Below are 21,225 nucleotides of genomic sequence, written 5' to 3' on the forward strand. Positions count from 1 at the left end.
ACAGGGATTAATGATGCATTCCTCAATCACGAACCACCTTTCACTCTTGTTGCAATTCAGAGCTCCCAGATGCACCCCTAAAAGGCAGCCCCCTTCACAAAAGGCTAAGTAATTGGGAGTTTTGTGCGAAGACTCTTAATTAGAGGCGAATAGTTAAGCACACTCTGACATACCAATATCGTAAAATCATGCATTAAAATGATAGAAAAATGTGTTCTTTTATGCATAGTATATGGAATGTCATATTTTAGGAATAACACCCAACTTTTTCCAGAAAAACTAATGAAATCTTCATTTATAAATTACCATTCTGTGTTCAGTATGAAGGTTCTCAAAGAGCACAAATAAGTTGAACCATTGAGTTGAAATCATTAAATGTGTTATGCTAAATAACAGACTGTATCTATGAAACAGATATGTGAGTCCCAAATATTTGAGAGGGCAAACATGTGCCCTTAGGACAGCAATGTAAAGGCAAATTACTAGGCTCTTCTAAACTAAGCATTATAAACAGCTGTGTCTATGAAAATGTTTGAGAGCTCAGTTTATGTATAGAATGCAAAGGTATGACCCTACACTGTGAACACTACTTCGGTGTGAGAAGACTCATACTATAGAAGGTCTGCAGGTGTGGGGCAGGCCAGGGGATGAATGAAGACGCTGAATGATTTCTGTGGCAGAGAGAGGGTGGAGACCACAGTGGCTAGATTTATAAGGTGGCTTTCGGGGGTTAGCAGTAGAATATGAATTCACAGAACAGTGTGGTTCGGTTTGGGCTTTTAAACACACACACATACACATTTTCCTGCTGTGTGAAATGAACTGTTCTTTGTCAATCCTGTGATCCTGGCCTGTGCCGCACAGAGATGTCACCGTGCTTACAAAGTTCTCTGCAAAACCACGCTCAGAGAATTTGGCATCAAGTCTCACTATTTCACAATATCCGTTGTTCTCTTGGAGAGAGAAAGGAGGGCTCAAGCTGCATGCCTCATTGAGAAGTTTGGTTTTCCTGCTAGGGTTGGAGTTCACAGCCAGGATAGTTCTTTGTTAATATACTATTTATATCAAACACTCACTTTTTACAAAGAAGCAATTTGTGGAAACATACGGAAAACTTCCCATAGTGCCTTCCCACCCATTACATAAAGTGGGTGTTTTTGTTTTGTTTTGTTATTTAGAAGGAGAGAGCTAATGGTAAGTTCTCAGTTCCAGAAGGGAGGGTCTGTTACAAGATGGTGAATCCCCAATTTTGGATTAAACACATTTAACTGTTCTTTGGAGAATCACTGTAAAATAATCATTCCCAGAGTCTCTGCGGAGACCTAGTTCAAATAAAAGATCAAGATTTAGAAAAAGGAAAGAAAAAGACTTGAATGGTGTTCCCCAGAGCTGACTTACTGTGTCTGCATTTCAGTCCAATGTTTGCCTGTGTTTAACGCACACACACAGCTTGAAGAAGGAAGCGCACACTCTGTGTTTTGCAGTGTTTGGGTGTGAATCAAAGGGAAACATGTGGTCCCATTCTGTTTCCTGTGGCATTCAGTGAAGTGAAGGGAAAAACCTAATTTGTACTGATACTGTCACCACAGGGGGTGCTCTTGTCATTGACTGGGTGTGGGGGGCTGGGAGCCCTAGGTCAATATGTAGACAGGATGAAATAAGCAGGCTTAGCGAGTATTCTGAAAACAGTGCGGTCTATCTCCCAGGGAGCGTGAGTTTTCACTTGATTTTGGTCTTTGTCTTTTTTTTTCTTCTCAGTACTGTTTGGATGCCTCTAGCAATTTGCTATCTGTGAAATATAGATGGATGTTCTAAGGAATGCTGCACGATTACAAAATAAAACAACAGGAATGGCCACAGTCATTTCAAAGAAAAAGGAACAGAAATGGAGGGTAAAGATGTTATTCCTTTCTGTTTCATTTTGGTACTGAAAACAAACTAGAGCGGTCGTTAATGGTGGCCTCAGTAGAACAAGCTGGTGAGAGGGCCCTTTGCACTCTTTTTTGATTATAAGAGTAAGAGAGGTTCACATGCAGATTTGGGAAACAGAGAAGAGTACAAAGATGGAAATAAAAGTTTAGTGCGGATTTGCCAGTCTGTTAATATGGCAATTAATTAAATATATACAACATTGCATTTTCAGCAAATTCTGCAGAACCCAGGTTCTGATTGCTCATACCCATTAGAAGGTAAGCTCCATGCAAACAGGTAGTTTGTCTATCTTGTTTACTCTTGTATCCCCAGGTCCTAGAACTTACCTGATATATAGTAGCAGCTGGTTGAATAAATAAATGAATGAATTGTCTTTCACTAAAGTGGGCTGGTAACCTTTGCCTGCCTGGCTAATTTTAACTTGGCAAGTCTATTCCTCCCACCTGCCTTTTTTCTAAAACCAAGTTTGTCATGTTATACTTCTTGCTATATACCCCTATTTCTATTCTCAGCTAAACCGCAGGAACATGTTTGTCTTATTTTTAAAGATAGCTGCTCTTTGTGGGTAGTCAAGGACTTCACCCAATGCCCCTTCACAGTGCTTTGGGAAACATGTCACGCTAAACTCATTTTCCTCTTTCACACTTTAGTATTGAATTTAAGCTTTGCTGTTTAGCCATGCAACAAAACCAGCTCCAGTACTGCTGATCTAAGTAGCAAACATGAAAGCCTATTAACCTTAGGAATTAGGCATCAAGGCAGGGGCAAGTTGAATGGAATCTGCTCCCACTCCAAGAAATGTGATTTTCAGTGTAAAGGTCTCCCTTTCAAGTTTTTACTCTATTCTGCCACTAGACTTTAGAAGCAAATAGGTCAGTGGATGACAGCCTGGCACTGTCATGAAGATACTCATACCTGGTTTTAAATTAGAAATATAAAAATTAAATACTGACTCTAGGGAGACTAAATGTGTCTCTGTATTATTTGAGATCATTTAGGGTTTTCAACCAGGGATATTTGAAGACTTCTAACATGGCATTTATCATGCTAAAATATGAGAATGCATTTATCTAGTAATCTCTGCTCATATATACATTTGAAAGGATTTGTGTTAAAATTTGGGGGAAAAAGTTACCTCTGAGCTTCTCGTTGCACCATATTGCATTTAAAACCTCAGATTAGTTTCCAAGCCTATTTTGCATAGGGATGTTTAAAAAAGTGGTTTGGGAGTAATTGGGTGCCTTAATGCCATTGAGACAAAAACAAATACTGGAAAGCAATAAAATGTAATGTAAAATGGAGAGTTTCTTTGAATCCCAAAAGAAAGTGACCTAATTCCAATTATGTATTCTGCTTTAGCCAAAATGCTGTGCTCCATCCCTCTATTTCTGTTTACCATTCTTAACTGCATGGTTCAAAAAAAATATCACAGGCCCTATATTAAATTCACCACATCTGACTTTAATATTGAATAGGTAATTATCAAAACCAGTATGTATGACATCAGAATCAAACACACCACTATTTCATCTTTTTTCCTTCCCTTAACACTAGGAACAAATAGCTACTTAATCCTCTGAGCCTTAGTTTCTTAATCTCTAAAATTGAGGCAATCTCACCAATTGGACAGTGGTGTGAGGACTAATGAGCTCTTATATACAAAGTGGCTAGCACAGTGACTAGACAATGAATAAAACAGCAAATGCAGGAGTGATTACAAGAATATGCATGCCATCAGGTAAGAATGTGAGTTTGTAGTGATAAGAAGTCGCTCTCTTTTGATTATAAGAGTAAGAGAGGTTCTTTCAGTAGAATTTATTTCAAAAGGATTTACTAAAACTACGTTACTGTAGTTTGCATTTAAGAAAGGGCTGGATAATTTTATGACCATTAGTAACATTTGTAGCTATCCAAGCTAAAATGATGATAAAGGTAATCAGATTCCATGCCTCACCACACAAGGTGATCAATGGGATCAGGGAGTTTATTCTTTGGGGAACTGTAGTATGACCTGAAATCCAAACAGCCTCCCCCAGAGTGATGCTCCAAGGGGTGAGGTGCAAGGTCTGAAGAAGTGTACCAGATAAAAACAGCATTTGAAGACCATAGCCGTTTATGAGCTCTCACAGTTGGGCCATTCATATTTTGGCTCTGATCTGCCATTTGCCTGGTTGCTAACCCTCTTGTTGAAAACTACAACCACCTTAGCATCTCTTAGGTCCTCATTTCCAGGTCTCCAACCACAAAATCTTAGGCACCAACAGCTTTGCTGGATGGTAGGCACACATACATTATTATGAAAATGATTTTATCTCCTTTGTAGATATTTCAATGGTAACAGGCCCATTCACATGCATTATCTCATTTGATCTTCTCCACAATACTATGAGGTTGGCAGAATAGTGTCTATTTCTCTACCATTCATGTAAGATAACTGCCAGTTGGTGGAGTCTTCTGGCTCTGAGTTAGCAATGCCCACGACAACTATTAAGAGAAGAAGCACAGAATGACTACTGAGGAGACTGGAATGACAAAGATTACATGTTGTAATAAATACCAGTAAAGACAAAGAAGACATCCCTGCAAACTGATGGCACATAAAAGAGGTGTGACTAAAAGGTACGGAAAAGCTAGCTCTACAGCTACTTGTGTTTGCAAAACCTCTCTTAATCCTCTGGATCTCTGTTAGACTTCACCACCTAGATTTTCTCTGACCCTCTAGCCTTTTCTGTTTAGCTTCCTCTCTTTTCCTCCTTCATTTTGGAAAGTTACATATGTATTTCACAAGTTCCTACTCATTTATGTCCCTGTAGATCTAAGCAAGCCTCAGTCTTCCTTGTCATTTCAGGCTGCAAATTTTCAAGTCCCTACCTCTGCCCGCATCTCTCATCTGACTTCATCATGCATTTCCAACTGGAAATCTCTAAATTGACTCTTGGATGCCTTATGTATATGCTCCATCACTAGTATCAGACTCTGACTGCCTTATCCTAAAATCCGTTTTTCTTATGTGTGCCCTGTTTTACTGTTATTGTTAATGAAATTTGACCTTCCCAGTCTCTCAGATATTTCTTATTTCTCTCCCCTTCCATCCAACCAGCTGGCAACACCTGCTGATTCTCTCTCTGAAATGAATATCCTTTTGTTTTGTCTTCATTACCTTCCTATGATAGTCATCATGGAATAAGTCCTTAAAAATGTTTTTCCTGGACTACTTAAACAATAACCTGCTATCTACTTTCCTTGAACCCATTGAAAACCACTCTTTCAACAGAGCCAAAATAATCTTCCTGAAAATTAAGCTTTGGGCATTTCATCTTCTGCTCATAGACCTTCAATGTCTTCTCATTACTTTAAGAAGCAATCTATCAGCATGGTATTCAAGTTCTCCACTATGGGCCTAAAGTACCTCATAAGAAAACAAACAAACAAACAAAACTGAAGATATATCTACAATGAATTTGGCAAAAACCAGTTACTCATTAAGCATTTCCATATATGTTATTATAAATCTTCACACAGACTTGCAAGGTGTCATTACTACTATTCCTATCTCCATTTTACAGAGCAGTCAAATAATTCATCCAAGGCCAGAGAGCTGGTTGGGGGCCAGAGCTAGATCTTGAAACACAGACCACTTGCCTCTAAAACATACGCTTTTTCTGCTTTTCCACACTGTCGGCCTTTTCCCTCAAGACATTTATTCTGGTCAAACTGAACGCCTCACAAATTTGGGAACATAGCCTGTTTCTCCTTCCTTTGAGGTAACATTCACGCTGGTATCTTCATCTAGCATGTTCCTTCTTCAGGTTCCATCAGCCACAATCTCTCCCACCCTATTTGCATTTCTTCGTCTCTACAAACTATACTAGTCTTACCTCCTTGATGTTAAACTTTATATCTCCAACAACCCCAAATAAATTGCTGTTCCACAAATACATGTTGAATTAAAATGATCGCCACTATACTTTCTACTCTGAAACTTTCATTAGGAGTGTAATAGTAATTAAGAGTCAGAACTGGATCTGAATGCCTGCTCAGTGCTATCTTGGGAAATTTCTTTAGCTTCATTAAACATCAGTTGCCTCATTCATAAAGTGAGGATATTAATAGTGACTACCTCACTGAGTTGTTGTGAGTTCATAAGATGATGTAAACAGAATTCTTACATAGTGTCTGGTACCTGGTAGTTTGCCAATCGATGTAAGTGGTATAAGTGATAATAATGATAGTAGTGTAAGATGATTTACTTATGGTCCTAAGTTATTGTAGGAAATAATCATCTGTGTCATTAAATTACCTGTCATTTTATAGAAAACGGAGTAGAAAAATAAACCAAATTAAAAGCAGTTAGCTAAGGAATCAAGAATAGAATAAGAGACTTAATTGCCAATCATCTCCTGTCATCCTGAGTATGAGATGACTTCAGGATGAAGGTTAGCTTGATCTATCAACAGGGCTTATCTAAATGTCTTTAAGTGATTCCAGGCTCTAAAAGTATCATCTCGGACTGGGAAGCGACAGGTCTGGCTGTCAGAACTATCTTTGAGGCTAATACAGTTATACAGTTCCCTCTGCCATCTATCAGGGACACACTAACAAGTTGAAACAGCAGTGACAGCATCAGGATCTAAGCATATGATGCTATGGAGTGGGTGGCTAATGAATTCCCCCATTAATACGCTGAGCTTCCATGCCTTCTGAATGCAGTCAGGGATCTAAAATCTATCATCTATAGCTTCAGGGAGTCAATGAGTTATTTCTTGCCCTGTTGCAGTGAACAATACCCCAGGAGTAATGACTAGTAAGTGTTAAGTGGTGGGTCAATGAGATAACTCATCCAGCTGACAGTGTTAAGGTAGGCCTGCCATTAAGTCATATGAGCCCCAGCGTTCACTTGATGGTACCTAGAGTTTGCCTTGCTTACTGCACTTCAAATTCACATGTCTAAAAGGCTTCTGCGGGGCGCCTGGGTGGCTCAGTCGGTTAAGTGGCTGCCTTCGGCTCAGGTCATGATCCTGGAGTCCCGGGATCGAGTCCCGCATCGGGCTCCCTGCTTGGCGGGGAGCCTGCTTCTCCCTCTGACCCTCCCCTCTCTCATGCTCTCTGTCTCATTCTCTCTCTCAAATAAATAAATAAAATCTTTAAAAGGCTTCTGCTATTCAGAACTTGTTCGGCTATCTGGATATATGCAGTATATCTAGGCTATATGCCACGAGGCTGGCTTTAAATCAGTAGCATCCTGACTTCTCAGAATTTTGTATCTCTTAGGTTGCAATATCAGAAACCTGGTTAAAGTCTATCTGTTATTTAGGAAAATAAAATATATTGTTTTCTCTGACTTAATTTTTTTAACTGATGAAAAAGTACCAGTGATATTAAAAGCTATCCATAACTGAAAGCTCACTATATGCCAGGAGCGAGGCAAGCGTGTTATATACATCATCTCATAATGTGTAGGAAACCTAATATCTCACAATTTAATTACTGTGGTCTTTCAAGTCTGTTAGCTCTCTGTGAGCCAATGTTGATTACAGTATCCCCAAAATGTAGCACTTTGCCTGGCACATATAAAACACTCAATTTAAATACACTAGTTGATGTTCATGAGCTAAATTCTCTGAATCCTAAATTTTCTAAATTCCTATTTGGTATGCATTAAGGATTCTGAAACATGACTGTTACCGGTTAACAGTGAAAGAGTCGCTGATGTAAGTGATAAATGAGAAAGATATGGCCATTTGGCCTCTGCTTCTCATCATTGTTCACCACCCATGAACTATTTTCTATACATTTTGTTGACTCAATTTTTATGACGGCATTATTATACATTTTATCTATACACTAAATTTATCATTCACTTTTCCTGCATATTTTGAGGAATTAGTCTATAAAATGCTTTTACTTGTATATGTGCTTTTTAGTTTCCAGTTTACTTGGTGGTGGCAGCTACTCATCCCACTCAATGTGGCTGTACCCTCATTAGGACGCTGGTTGCAGCAAGGACTCTCTCTGGGCTCTGTTAATTCCCAAGGGTAGGGCCAGGCTGTTTATGTCTTAGCCCTTTGGAACATTATACTGAAGGGCAGTGAAAGCACCATGCATCACCTTGTGTTGTTGTATGGAGACAAAATGCCCTACAATGACATGCCAAGGAAGCTCCATGTCATATCCTATTGACCTAACCAGGTCTGTCTCAGAGGTACCTGGCTTCTTCACCCTGTTCTTATAGGACACTCCCAAAAGTCTCAATTGTGAATCTGATTAATTCAAAAACAATTGCTTTCAATCAGATTAAACAGGAATTTGTTTTCAGAAACAGTCTTGGCAGGCTTTTAAGAATACTTAAAATGAGACTCTACTTTTAATTTTAAAACACTCTTCATTCCCTAATTTTTTTTCCTCTGTTGAAGTTATTACCTTCCAGATATGTCATCAAGAAAACTACCATCCTACATTTGTGCAGTTTTTTGTGGAAAACAAACAACTCCTAAATACTTTATTCCCTCTGAACCTCAGGAAAACCCTGTAGTGTAGTATTTTTTTGTGCCCATTTAAAAGAAGAGGAAGGTGAAGCCCAGGGCAATGATGACCTGCTCACAGCCAAAGAGCTCACCGGATGCTGAGACTCAAATCCACATCTTTTTTTTATTTCAAATTAAATACATTTTTCCACAATGGCAGGCTGCCCTCGAAACCGAGTGTGCCATCAAAGTAAACAGATTTAGATAGAAATACTTTGGGAATAACAGAGTTTGGAGAAAACACACCCCAACTCCCATGCAGGGAGCTGCATCTGGTCCAGCCTGCGTAAGTGCTCACTTCATCAAATCCCCACTTCCACTCCCCTCTCCCACCTTCTTCTCCAGTTCTGCTGGGATGGAACGGCTAGGCTGGAAGCTGCAGAGAAGATCCCCAGCAGGCCCTCTCCACAGAAGTGGCTAATGATCTGGAAAAGCTCTTAAGCCCAGAAAACCCAAAGAGGCCTTTTTCACTAAGAACAAATAGCAATGAAAGGGAATACAGAGCCAACCTGCAGTGCACAGCACTCTGTGGGAAACAAAATTGCATCTGTTGGACACCTTTGTTGTTTTCTTGCTCTTTCCCTCTCTACTTGTGTTACCAGTCTCAAAAATGCCAACATTCCTCTGTACTCCTCTGCAGATTCCCCCATATACAGTTTCCTAAGTCAAATCCAGTTCTGCCACTGGCCAAATCCAGACACAAATCTAAGGTAACACTTAAGCACCTAACCTCACTGAAGACTAACTCAGCAGATGTTGATGTTTTATTGTAAATATCTCACACAGAGACAGCCGAATGAAGCATCTGGGCCAGCAATTTATAGATGCAATAAATATGAGGAACAGACCGTTTATCATAATTCAGCTTTGCTCCCATTTATTCTCCAGGAGTCTCTCCAAATGCTATAAATTATAGAAAAACAATACTGTACATACCAAACTTAATAAATATTCTATTTCCCCAAACATGGCACTGAGAGAATACTGTGAGCCTTTTACCTGGGGTTGGGGGTGGGGGGACAGTTTTTGCAAGGAGAACACTCTGCCATTATGAAAAGGGGGTAAGTCAGGACAGCGGTCCTCTCTCTTCTCTTACTCTGTTTTATCTAAGTATCTACATTATAAGTCAGGAGAGAAACAGTTGGAGAAGGTTATAGATTCTTGTCAAACAAAACAGATGCCTTGACACATAAATTTTCACTGTTCCTGAAAGGTTCATAATTAAAAAATGAATCCAAGAGGATTTACTGTAAATTACACACAGGGAGAAAGAAATTAATAGCATATCTTTTTTACACCCTGTATTAACTACATAAAGAGAAGCTAATTGTTGCCCAGTTATGCTTGACCTTCTATTTTGTAGGTGGTGAAAGGAGGTTGTCAAGAGTTTCATGAGAGAATAGCAAGCACTTCATGGTAATCCCTTCTCTGGTCCTATTCAGTTTTTTACTGATTGGATAAATGAAGGTGAGTGTAACATGACACAGCTTCATAGAGCCTACATGAGAGGTCAATAGGCAGATGTCACTTGCAAATAATAGCAGCTTCTCTCCAAATATTGAGCAGATTAATTCCTCAACTATAGATGTCAATGGAGAAAACACATTTGAAGTAATATTTCTTTACAAATCCCTCTGCCCTAAGACACCCTCCCTCCACGGAATTTCATTTCACGCCTACGTAGTGCAAGCAAAGATCTTTTTGCCTTTGCCAAACATGTTTCATCTGTGATTTCATTAATATTACGATTAATAATTGACACAGAAAGTAGTGCATCATGGAAGTGTGAACCAAAAATGAAGAAACGTAAGCTAATTTGAAGCACTGGCGCCTTCAGGTGAAGAACTGATGTAAAGAAAGGGGCACCAAGACAGAGGTGGGGTATGTACTGTCAGTGCATTTTTTTTTCCCATTTCGGTTTGCTCAGACTATCTGTTGTTCTACATAATAATAAAAAAAAAAGAAAGAAAAAAACCCCACAAAAGCCAAGATATAGAAGCCACTGAAGTGTCCATCAATAGACGACTGGATGAAGATGTGATGTATATGCACAGTGTATTACTCAGCCATAGAAAGGAATGAGATCTTGCCATTTGCAACAACATGGATGGAACTAGAGGGTATTATGCTAAGTGAAACAAGTCAGAGAAAGACAAATACCATATAATTTCACTTATATAAGGAATCTAAAAAACAAAACAAGTGAACAAACAAAAAACAGACTTTACATAGAACAAACTGGTGGTGGCCAAAGGGGAAGGGGAAGGGGGTGGGGATGAAATAGATAAAAAGGTTTAAGAGGTACAAACTTCCAGTTATAAATAATTAAGTCATGGAATTGAAATGTAGAACACAGGGAATACAGTCAATAATATTGTAATAACATTGTGAACACTGAGTAATGTGTAGAATTGTCCAATCACTATGGTAAACCTAAAACTAATACAACACTGAATGTTAATTTGACTTCAATTTTAAAAAGCAAACAAAACAAAACAAAACAAAAACTAATTTCTGTATCCTCTAGCATAATTTAAGCTCCAAAAGGTTGGAGATTTTAGTGAAAGTAGGTAACTATTTTATTCCCATTGCTAACCATGTAGTAAGTACTCAATAAATATTTACTGAATGAATAATAATTAAAAAAAAAAGACTAATGACTTTGAACCAATTAGCACATGATTCAAGAGCTTCCAGTGGAGAAGGAGTTTAAGAAGATTCCAATTTTCCTAAAGAGTTTTTAATGCATGGGCATTTCAGGATGACAAAGGGAAAGAAGTGGGAAAGGTCAGGGATAGGATTGCAGGTAGCCTAGAGCAAGGGTAATCCATGCAGCAGGCCACAAAGTCCCATTTCAGCTCAGGGGGTGGACTCCCCTGCTGGAAGCCGGAACTCCTACCTGCTAAATTTGCCTGATGCTCTCAGAATTCTTTCCACCCACTGTAAAGCTTGAAGTGAGGAAGTGAGAGGTCCTCAGAGCTGGCAGACAAGAGGAAGCCTCTTTGCCATTCCTGCTCAGGGGACTCCACAGCAAGCAGGTCTGTTCTAGAAAAGGTGCTCACCTCAGGGTCAGACTCCTTGGCGTTCTTGGAAGAGCATTTTCTCTCCCTTCAAATAGGCTAAGTGGGGGGTAAAAAGGGCTTGTTCCAAGGACAGGGTTACTGTGGCTCAAAACACTTCAGGAATTTCTAGGACTTGTTAATTACTGAGTTTATACTTTGTTTTTGAGCAACTTAGGAGCTTGGCAACCAATCAGAAGTAGCACCAAGGTACTCTTGGTTGTTTCCACAATCAACAGCCACACTGGAAGAATGAAGTTTGCCACGTATGACCCCTTGCTAGGAGCACATCTCCAGGAGGACAGGTCCTCTTCCCCAGGCCCAGTGCCTCCTTCCTCCCCTTACCTCTGGGATCCATCCTACCTCCCTCTCCTCTTTGTGTCTGCCATCACTTCTTCTTTTCCTCTGGTGGGTTTCTCTTCTCTAGGTAAACTGCAAGCAGGAATGGATCCTTTTGCCTCCTGCCCAACCCTTTCCACTTTCCTTAATTGTCCTTGAATTATTTTCTTTTTGAGCAATGTTCTTTCGTACAATGAAATAAGCTATGTGCATTAAACAAATCTACATTTTACAGATTGTAAAAGTCACATAAAAGTATCTTAGTAGGTATTTATGGCTTCGTTTTCCTGGTGCATCTATGTAAATGTCCAAAACAAGAAGCAGGTTTTGGAATCAAGTCTTTTGATCTTCTACTTGGATTCCTTTATTCCTGAATGTGGTAAGGAACCTTCCCTTTGCTTTGCCCATTCTGCCCTCACGTTTTATCACAGGTTCTTTACATCTCTATGAAGAAGTTTGCAGCCTAGGGCAGGGGTCACCAAAGTACAGCCTGCAGCCTGCTTTTATAAATGAATTTTTATTGTAATACAGTCACACAGTTTTTACCTCTGGTAGACACCAGAGATAATCCACTAGGGAATAAAAGATGGTTTGTAATTATTAGACCAATGGAGTGATCCCATGCTCCAGAGGGTCATGAGCATGTCAGGACCATTCCAGAAGGATGTGGTTTCTCCATATCGTAGGGTCTCTCTTATCTCTAAGAAGGTCAGATGATGTCAATTGATAAAGGGCAATCTGTTGGGATTTTCTAGAATGTTTAAGCAATGATACAGTATTACTGGAAAAGGTCCACAGGACCCAAGTGGGTCTACACATTTTGATGTAAAATTTCTTCTTTTTTTGCTGTTAAAGATATTAAAACAGAATGCTGTAGTTCCTCCTAGAAGTTCGCAGGATCCTCATATCCCTTTTATAAAAACAAAGCATTTTAAGTAAACTTTCAGAAAATAAGAAACATTTCTCTTAAAAGTGGAGATGCTCTACAAAACACGAAAGGGGAGGAGTGGATAAACTGGTAGCACATTATCTGACTCAAAAAAAGATGCTCATGGCTGTGCCAAATCATCTTTTTCTTAGTAAGTCACACTGAACAAAAAAAGAAGATAAATCACCATGAAAATGCAAGCGAGCTGGTAATAATAGCCTAGTTATAGCCGCCATGAAATAGTCATTAAGTTATATGCAGCATAAATCTCACAGAGTTTTGTAAATTATGGTGGTTTTTAGAAGCCAAATAAAGATAAACCATACAAACTATGGCTGCTTTTCTCTGTGCTCCTTGGCATGACTTTCTAAAATGCTTAAGCTCAGGCTCATAGGACCATATGGTTCTTGAAGCATCTGAGAAAGCATAAAGGTTCACAACTCCGTTAAGACCCCTCTTTCACTTTTTGAAGGTGATCATTCCTAACCAGCCCTTCCCTGCACTCTTGCCTGGTTTGGCTCACACTGAGGCTGACAGGCTTCCAGCTCAAGCCTTACACTTCAAGCTGCTCCTGTTTCCAAGGCATACTGGAAGAGCCGGTGAGGGAGATGGGTGGCGCTTGCAGGCTGAGCTGGCTGCTGGTGGTTCCAGCCAGCCACCTCCACTCCGGAGACCAGCCATAAAATTAAACTCTCTGCCTTCCTCAGTAGACCAGCACATTAGCAAAACTCAGATTCAAAGATGCCCAGTAAAATGTTCCTTTTCCTCCTTTTTGGAGGTTGGTGGTAATCCCCAGTTGATCTTTCCTCTCAACTGCTTTTTCCCCCTGCTATTTAAACTGAATTCTTATTGCTCCAAATTAAATCCATTCTTTCCGGCCTTGTCATTGCTAACTAATGAGAACAATTCCTCTCTTTGCTCCTGGTAGCTGCACTTTGGGTGCTTATGGATGAGAATCATATCCTTCTTTAGCCTACTTTCCTAACTGCAGACTGCACAGGTGATAAAATGGGTTAATTGTTGCTATAAAAATATTTTCTATCCTCATAACGAAGTAATTTTTTCCTCCAAATCATTTTAATTTCTTAGAATTGCACTGTGTTCTTAACAATCTGCATTGACTGAGGTTGCAGTCCTATTGGGCTTATATATACAAACAAAATGTTGGATATACAATATACATGAATCTAACAATTCTGGGTTATTGTGCTGTTTCCCTTTTGCCCCACCCACCGTGGCCTTGGTTTTTATCACATGCTTTTTACACGTGTACGAGGAAGTTTGCAGCCTAGGGTAGGGGTCATCAAAGTAGAGCCTGCAGCCTGCTTTTTTTTTTTTTTTTAAATAGATTCCATGCCCAGTGTGAAGCCCAGCATAGGGCTTGAACTCACAACCCTGAAATCAAGACCTGAGCCAAAATCAAGAGTCAGATGCTTAACCAACTGAGCCACCCAGGCCCCCCTGCAGCCTGCTTTTATAAAATAAATTTTTATTGGAATATAGTCACACACATTTCTTAAAAACATGTTATCTATGGCCATTTTCACATTATAATGGCAGAGCTGAGAGTCTGACAGAGATTGTATCACCTGCCAAGCCCAAAATACTTGCTTATCTGGCCCTTTACAAAAACACTTTGCTGACCTCCAGCATAGGAGGTTATTACCACCCATGTGCGCTTTGCTACTTGCAACAGGTGAAGGCAAAGTACCAGGTAAATCTCTTATTTACACCTAGGCAGTCTGCTAAACGTTGCATGACAGGCCAAACCACACAGCTGAGTGGTTTGGGTGTCTGGACTGAAAGAGTTTTTCATTTTTTATCCCCAAAGTACCCCATGGGCATCAGGTTCACGTCTAAAGGGACAAACGAGGCTTGACACCGGGGCTAGCCCTGGGATACGGCTCCAACACACCTAGGCAATTTTTATAATCATGTGCCTCTTTGCCGAGCCTATCTAGAATGTTCCGCTGCGTTAATCTGGCTCACCGACTCACACCAGCAGGAAGACAAAGAAATCCAGGCCCAGGCCTGGTACTCACTATGTGAAGCTGGAGGAAATCACCGAGGCCCGGAGCACTGTCGATCCGCACCAAGATGCCATCCTTCACGGTGGTGCTGAAGCCCACGGCAAGGCGGTCAGAGCGCGTGCTGGGCCGATCATTGGCCGGCCAGGTGTAGAGGATGAGGCCTCCGCTTTTCCCAAAGATGTACGTAGCGCCAGCTGTGAAAGCAAGGAGAGAGGGAGCCATCAGGGCATGTACCGTGCATCTGCAGCTGCAGGCACGCTGCGGAGGCTCTGCACAGACCGCTGCGGAGATGAGATGGCCCCCACATGCCGGTATTTGCTTACTGAGAGGGATGGCAACCAAAGTCTCGCAAGGCGGCTGTCACCCCAAATTAAAGATGCAGGCAAAATGAATTAATAACAAAGCAGATGTTAGCAAGAGGCATCCCGAACATCTTCAGTTCCTGTGTATAATGGCAGACGGCAAATAACATGCCTTGTCTGAGAGCGTGGGTACGTGGTGACAGACAACTTTGCCGATTTCCTCAACAGCAGAGTTAATTTTCCATCTCGGCTAGGACAGGCATGAGAGAGAAAACTAGTTCCCCCCCATCTCTTAGCTCTCAGAACATTCTGGCCTGTGGGGCCAGGAGCAGCTCCGGGAATGCCTCACAAGACGTAAGGTGTAAGTCCAAAGCCATCATTCTTTTCACACCTGGACCTGCGAGCACCCGCACAGAAAAGAAGGCTGGAGCCTGAGAAAACCAAGTTCTGCCTTGGCCTATTTCACTATTATGTTGCTGTAAAATATGTGATAAAAATTAATTCCAGAAGCCTTTTAAAAATTAATTTACTTCCGTAGTGATGGTATTTATCTGGTATTATGTAACAGCTTCCCTCTCTTTTCCAAACTCAATTTCAAAAAGGGAGTATAGAAGACATAGAAAAAAAAAATCTCACAATGATGAATCTGGAACATAAGTGGTATTGCCACTTATGAATAGTGGATTTATCAGTGTTTTTAGTATTTACCATCTTTTCACTCTTTTTACAAAGCCAGGGATTAGTAAGAATACATTAATTTAAAAATACATAGAAAACAAACAGGAAGAAAAATAAAGAAAATATTTGCATCTCATAAGTTTTAGAAGTCTGTTTTTAAAAATAGGTTTTAAAACCTAAATTTGGAGGAAACCATTTAGATTTGGTACCCAGAACAGACTACATCATTGTAGTTTCTATGGCTGTATGTATGTTACCCATAGTGAGTACTTCCATATGTTACTCATCTCAAAGTTCAAAGAATATTTGGCAGATTTTCTGTGTGTTCCGACTGCACATGGTCCAATCCTTGAAACTATTTTAAAGCAGCATTAGATAAGCATTCAGATTTCTTCAACTTCACTAAAAATCTCCAGCACTGGTTCACATTTAGTTTACAGGGAATATTGGATTGAATTATGTTGTGTGAAGAAAAAATGAGTTATGCAGCTTATTTAGAAATAATAAAGTCAACTGCTATGAGGCTAGAATTAGGAGTATATGTCATATGTCATCCTTATTTTAAGCACTAAGCCACATTATACTCTGAGGCATATAGAATCTAATTTGTCCTTTTTGAAAGGTCACTGTTCTAGTCTCTCCAATATGCTCAGTTTGTATATTACATGTAGTATAACATTATCTTCCTTTTATGAATGTCCCAATCCTGAGGGGATAGTGTCTGAAAAGACCTCCACAGTCATCTGGAGAATTTGGGATTGTGGTATGGAAAGTTTATGATTAATGCTATATGCAAAACAATATCTGTTCCTCACCATCCACAGATACCCTTAATGCTTCTTAAACTTAGAAATGTGGACATAATGATTTACCCTTGATATCTATCCATCTGTGAAGAATTTAAATAATTCCCTTTCCTGTAGATGATTACAAATGTCATTGCCACCCTCTTTATTCTTTATTTGGAAAACTGAAGGTTACTCAGTGATCAATGAAGGGAATCACCAAAAATGCAAATCAGCCTGTGACATTTTGTGGCAATTTATAAAATCTTACCCTATTTTATCCTAAATATATAGTGGATTCTGCTAGAGATAAATCCATACTCTATCAGGAAATAATTTTATCACTTTGTTACAAAAAGAGCAAGTCCAAAGTTGATAACAGCAACACCTATGCGTGGTGTTTTACAGTTTAAAAAAATCCTTTCAAATTCATTAGCTGGATCTTCACAACAGTTCTATGGGATATTTCATTTGTTAACAATGTTTGGAAATAGAGACCCAAGCATCTGACTTACATAAATGGCACCTCTTTAAGTCTCCAGCTTTCCCTCCTGCTTCCAAAAGACTGTCCTCACCATATGCCAGTTATAGCTTAATAAAATTATTCAATAAACTATACCAGTGATGCAAAGTTGACTATACTTTATTCTTTTCACATGTTCCTATACGACCAAAATGGAATGAAAACAAAGCCATAGCCCCCAAACCTGGCATATTTTCAAAAGCTAGTCTGGCCTTCTAACCATACAAATAAATTTACAAACCTTCTATTCTGCTCATATTTTTTATCCACTGACTGTTCAGTAATTCTCAATATAAAGAATATAAAAAGGAAGAACATTTTAAAAGATAAATACACAATTTCTTACATATAGTGGTTAGGAGGTCATCATGGCTTTAATTTTTAAATAAACAAAGAACAAAACCTCACTATGATAATCTCAAGGTAAATCAAAAATCAGCCTTAAAAATTATTTTGCTTGCTTTTGTTGTTCTGAATTTAGGATGCCACTATGTTAGATAATTCTAACTTTGTAGATGAAAAGGGCAAAAAAGTACAAAGTCCTTAGCATATTGGCTTATTCTGCCATGTGGAAATAAATCTAAAAATGTGTATCCTTGGTATCGAATTTCCTAGTAAGGGTAAATAAAGACCCTGAATGCTCCCAAAGTTCAATGTTGGCTTTTAAGGAAGTTAATTAATATTTACAACTTTCTATTCTGAAAACCTGTTATTTTTTTCCCCTTTTAGTTAGCTTTGCTATCTTGCATGTGTACTTTCTGTTAATTTTAATATAAAATGCCTAGAGTCCTAGGGGGAACATGGACTTATTTTCCTTTACATTTTCAAATTAAAAAGTTAATTTTGATATTTTAAAATGTGGATTACAAATCAACATTTGGGGAACATCCTAAGAACTGTAAGAACCCTCCTTAATCCATTAAAGATTTTCATTTCCAAGCCATGCAATACCACATCACATGCTTTCTCCCCTGAGCCTAGTTTCTCTGACTGTTGGTTTCTCGCTGTGCTAAGTATACTGGTGCGAAGATCATACTCCATTTATTAACAATCAGAACGATGAATTTCCTGCTTGCTAGCAAAAAGTGATCAATTCAACTGAAGAAAAACTGCTGTGGTGGCATTCTGACCATTCAACATTGCAGGATTTGCAAGTTTGGAAGCCGCCGAGATTGCTGAGTTCCACCAACAGAGTATTTCAGAAATGAAATCTCCACAATGTCACCATTAACCAAGATATGTATACACACTGTTTTCAAACAGTCAACAAATTTGACATGTTATTTAACACGCAACTTCTTTTGTCTCAAAAGCACCAAAAAATGGGTTTGGCTTATTGTATTTTAATTAGCAAGCTATTTACTGTGATGGGACTGATGGTGATTTTGGCAGAGCCAGGTATGTGAGGGTATGAATATGTATGTTTTGGGGTGTATTCTGTGTATGGAATTGGTTGGGGGTAAGAAGAGGGTAAGACAGGCTCCACTTAGATCATGAAGAAGTCCTGGGGAATAGCTTTATGTAGTTATACAACAAGCTGATTAAATAGATGATCGATGGTTTCTCAAGGACAATAAAAGATAAAATTTTTTCTAGGTCATACATTTCTCCAAGAAATAGTTCTTAAACCTGTGGTGCATATTACTGCTTGTTTTACTAAAATTTAATATAATTATTGATGGCAACTTAACATGTCCTTATTTAGACCATTTGGATAATTATTACTATTGTAGCTTTGACTTCTTAACCTCATGGTCCTGCCATTATGACACTGTTTTCTATTCTTATATCCAAGTAGCATATTATTTCTTTTTGGCAATTACCAATAGAAATAGAATCATAGACCTATTTAGGATTTATATTCGATATAAAAATAATATATACATACATATGTGTATGCATATACATATGTGTATGTGTGTGTAAGAAATAAGGCAAGTTTAGTTAGAAAACATAGTATACTACCTGGAATTAATTTATTATTTTTCCATCAAATAATTACAGATAAAAGGCTCCAGAAATTCATCTAAATGTAATGTTGCTTGTTTATTTATGTTTTTTAAAAAAGAAAGGAAACAAAGCAAATCAGCTTTCCCTGAAATAGTTTTTGGTTGGTGTTAAAATGGAACAATGCAAGCATCTCCCAGGGGAGACCTGAGAAAATTAAATTTAAAGAGAACTAGATAATTTACTCATGGACAAATATAGCATGTAGAATAATAAGTTAAGTAATAAAATAAATATAATTCTTGCTGTGCAAATCATCTGGTAGGTAAACCAGGGTAAGAAACAAGAAGTCAAACTCTTCCTCCAGTGCTCTTTGAACATTACCTGAGAACTTAGTATAAAATCTCATGACACCAAGGTAATATATCTGTCTTCCTCTATTATTGAGGCCCCTCATTCCTCATTTCTATTGTATTACTCTTTCATCAACCCTATCCACATTTGTGTTCTTTACTGTGAATTGGTAAATCCTTTTGGAAAATAAATGGACTATCAATGACAAAATATATCACGCCTGTAGATGCAGTTATTGCTACTGACTTAAAACTATCTTTTATTCAGATCAATTAACCAGAGAGCTAACAAAACCAAAATGGAAAGACTTGGAAATGACACATAACTCTCCTAGCAAATGGAGACATAAAACTCAAGGATCTCAAAATGACTGATGGTCTGAAAAAAGAAAAAAAGTTTCTCAATTTCTTTTACTCAGTTTGCTCTATGGTTCCTCTTACACACACCCCTGGCTGTTTCGGGGAGTATTCATCACAGCAGGACCTTCTATGTTCATAGCACTGAATGGTTTTCAGATTGTTTTCTTTGGGAGTATCTCATTTGCTGCCTCTTCCCCCAGTACCGACTGAAGTGTCAATGGCAAACATTTTCGTTCGAATAAAACAGAAAATAAAGACTCAGGAGATTAAGTGACTGGACCTGGTGTTAAGTGGTGAAGCTGAGAGTAGAACCAGTGCACCCCTTCCTTGACTCTGCCCTCTTCTAGCTATCCTGTGGGCCCATAGCATGAAGCTTCCCAAAAGGAATCCCTGGGGACCAAGAGCTCCACAAGAAGGAGGAAGTGAATAGCGGATAGGAAACTATCAACAAAACCTCTGCACTACAGAGGAAGCCTCTAGGGAGTACAAAGTAAGTGATACACATTTTACAAACAGTCCTGCAATGCATTTATTGAATGGATGGTTTATTATGATCTATTTTTGTCGACTCTGAATTTTTTGAAATAAACACCAAAACTGATGATAAAGAAGCCTTAAATAAAGCAAAACTGAAGGGACTGAATGCTAGGAGAGAAATTTCATCTATTTTAAAGAACATCCTTTATCTTTGGCAAAGAAATGATCAGATTTACTGCTCAGCTAACTGAGAAACTGACAACACCGCCTAAGAGTCAAATATATAATCAGGGAGAGCCAAGCCCCATTTCTTAAACAGTGCTAAGGCAAGGTGAGGGTTCCCTCAATCTGGGGCCATTTTTTCCTCTTTCTTGAAAGAAGAATGATTAAAACCAAAGGGCATTAAGCCAGGAAACACAGAGGCAACATTTCAGAGCACATTCCAGTATTTTGGAAGAAAAATTGCAACTCAAAGACTTCCTAGCAGAACCAATACTCGTTCAGTTTGGTACAAAAATCTATTTGGTGATACTGGAACTCAAACTTGTGCACAGGGTGAGTTATATATATTGTATCCAATGTCAAAGCTTCCATAGAAGCTGGTGGGAGAAAAATACAAAACCAATAAAATTCGACCTATTAACCTATTTTTTTAGAAATAAAAAAGTATACTGCTATTTAGTTCTGGTAGTAAGTATCATAAAAAAGAACCATGCTTCATGGATGATTACATGAACAAGCCCTATTTTGGCAAAGATGCTTGGTTGGACCTTTTCATGGGAATGTTATCATGAATTTTCCAGGGGATCTTAAGAGGAGCCAAATAATTACGCTATTTCCAAAACTGATACCAACAATTGTGATGGCCTCCTGTTATGATTTCTTATCACACCTGTACTCCCCCAAATTCCGAGTAAAATAAAATCACAGTTTCTGGGCACATCCATGACTGCTGACAAACACATGACATTTTCTGAGTCTTAGAGAA

At 38.9% G+C, this 21,225-nt stretch overlaps 1 protein-coding gene across 8 annotated transcripts in view; it reads right to left on the reverse strand.

Annotated features, from left to right (window-relative positions):
- Positions 1 to 21,225, reverse strand: part of NRXN3 (neurexin 3) — a 1,459,332-nt gene that overhangs the window by 335,353 nt on the left and 1,102,754 nt on the right. For all 8 annotated transcript variants that reach the window (XM_021679606.2, XM_044918184.1, XM_021679607.2 and 5 more), the window contains one exon: positions 14,825 to 15,006. In XM_021679606.2, coding sequence (XP_021535281.1) covers positions 14,825 to 15,006 — 182 coding nt within the window. The remainder of the gene's footprint in view (positions 1 to 14,824; positions 15,007 to 21,225) is intronic.

This window comes from Neomonachus schauinslandi, chromosome 9 (genome assembly GCF_002201575.2).
Source record: "Neomonachus schauinslandi chromosome 9, ASM220157v2, whole genome shotgun sequence".
Taxonomy (NCBI): domain Eukaryota; kingdom Metazoa; phylum Chordata; class Mammalia; order Carnivora; family Phocidae; genus Neomonachus; species Neomonachus schauinslandi.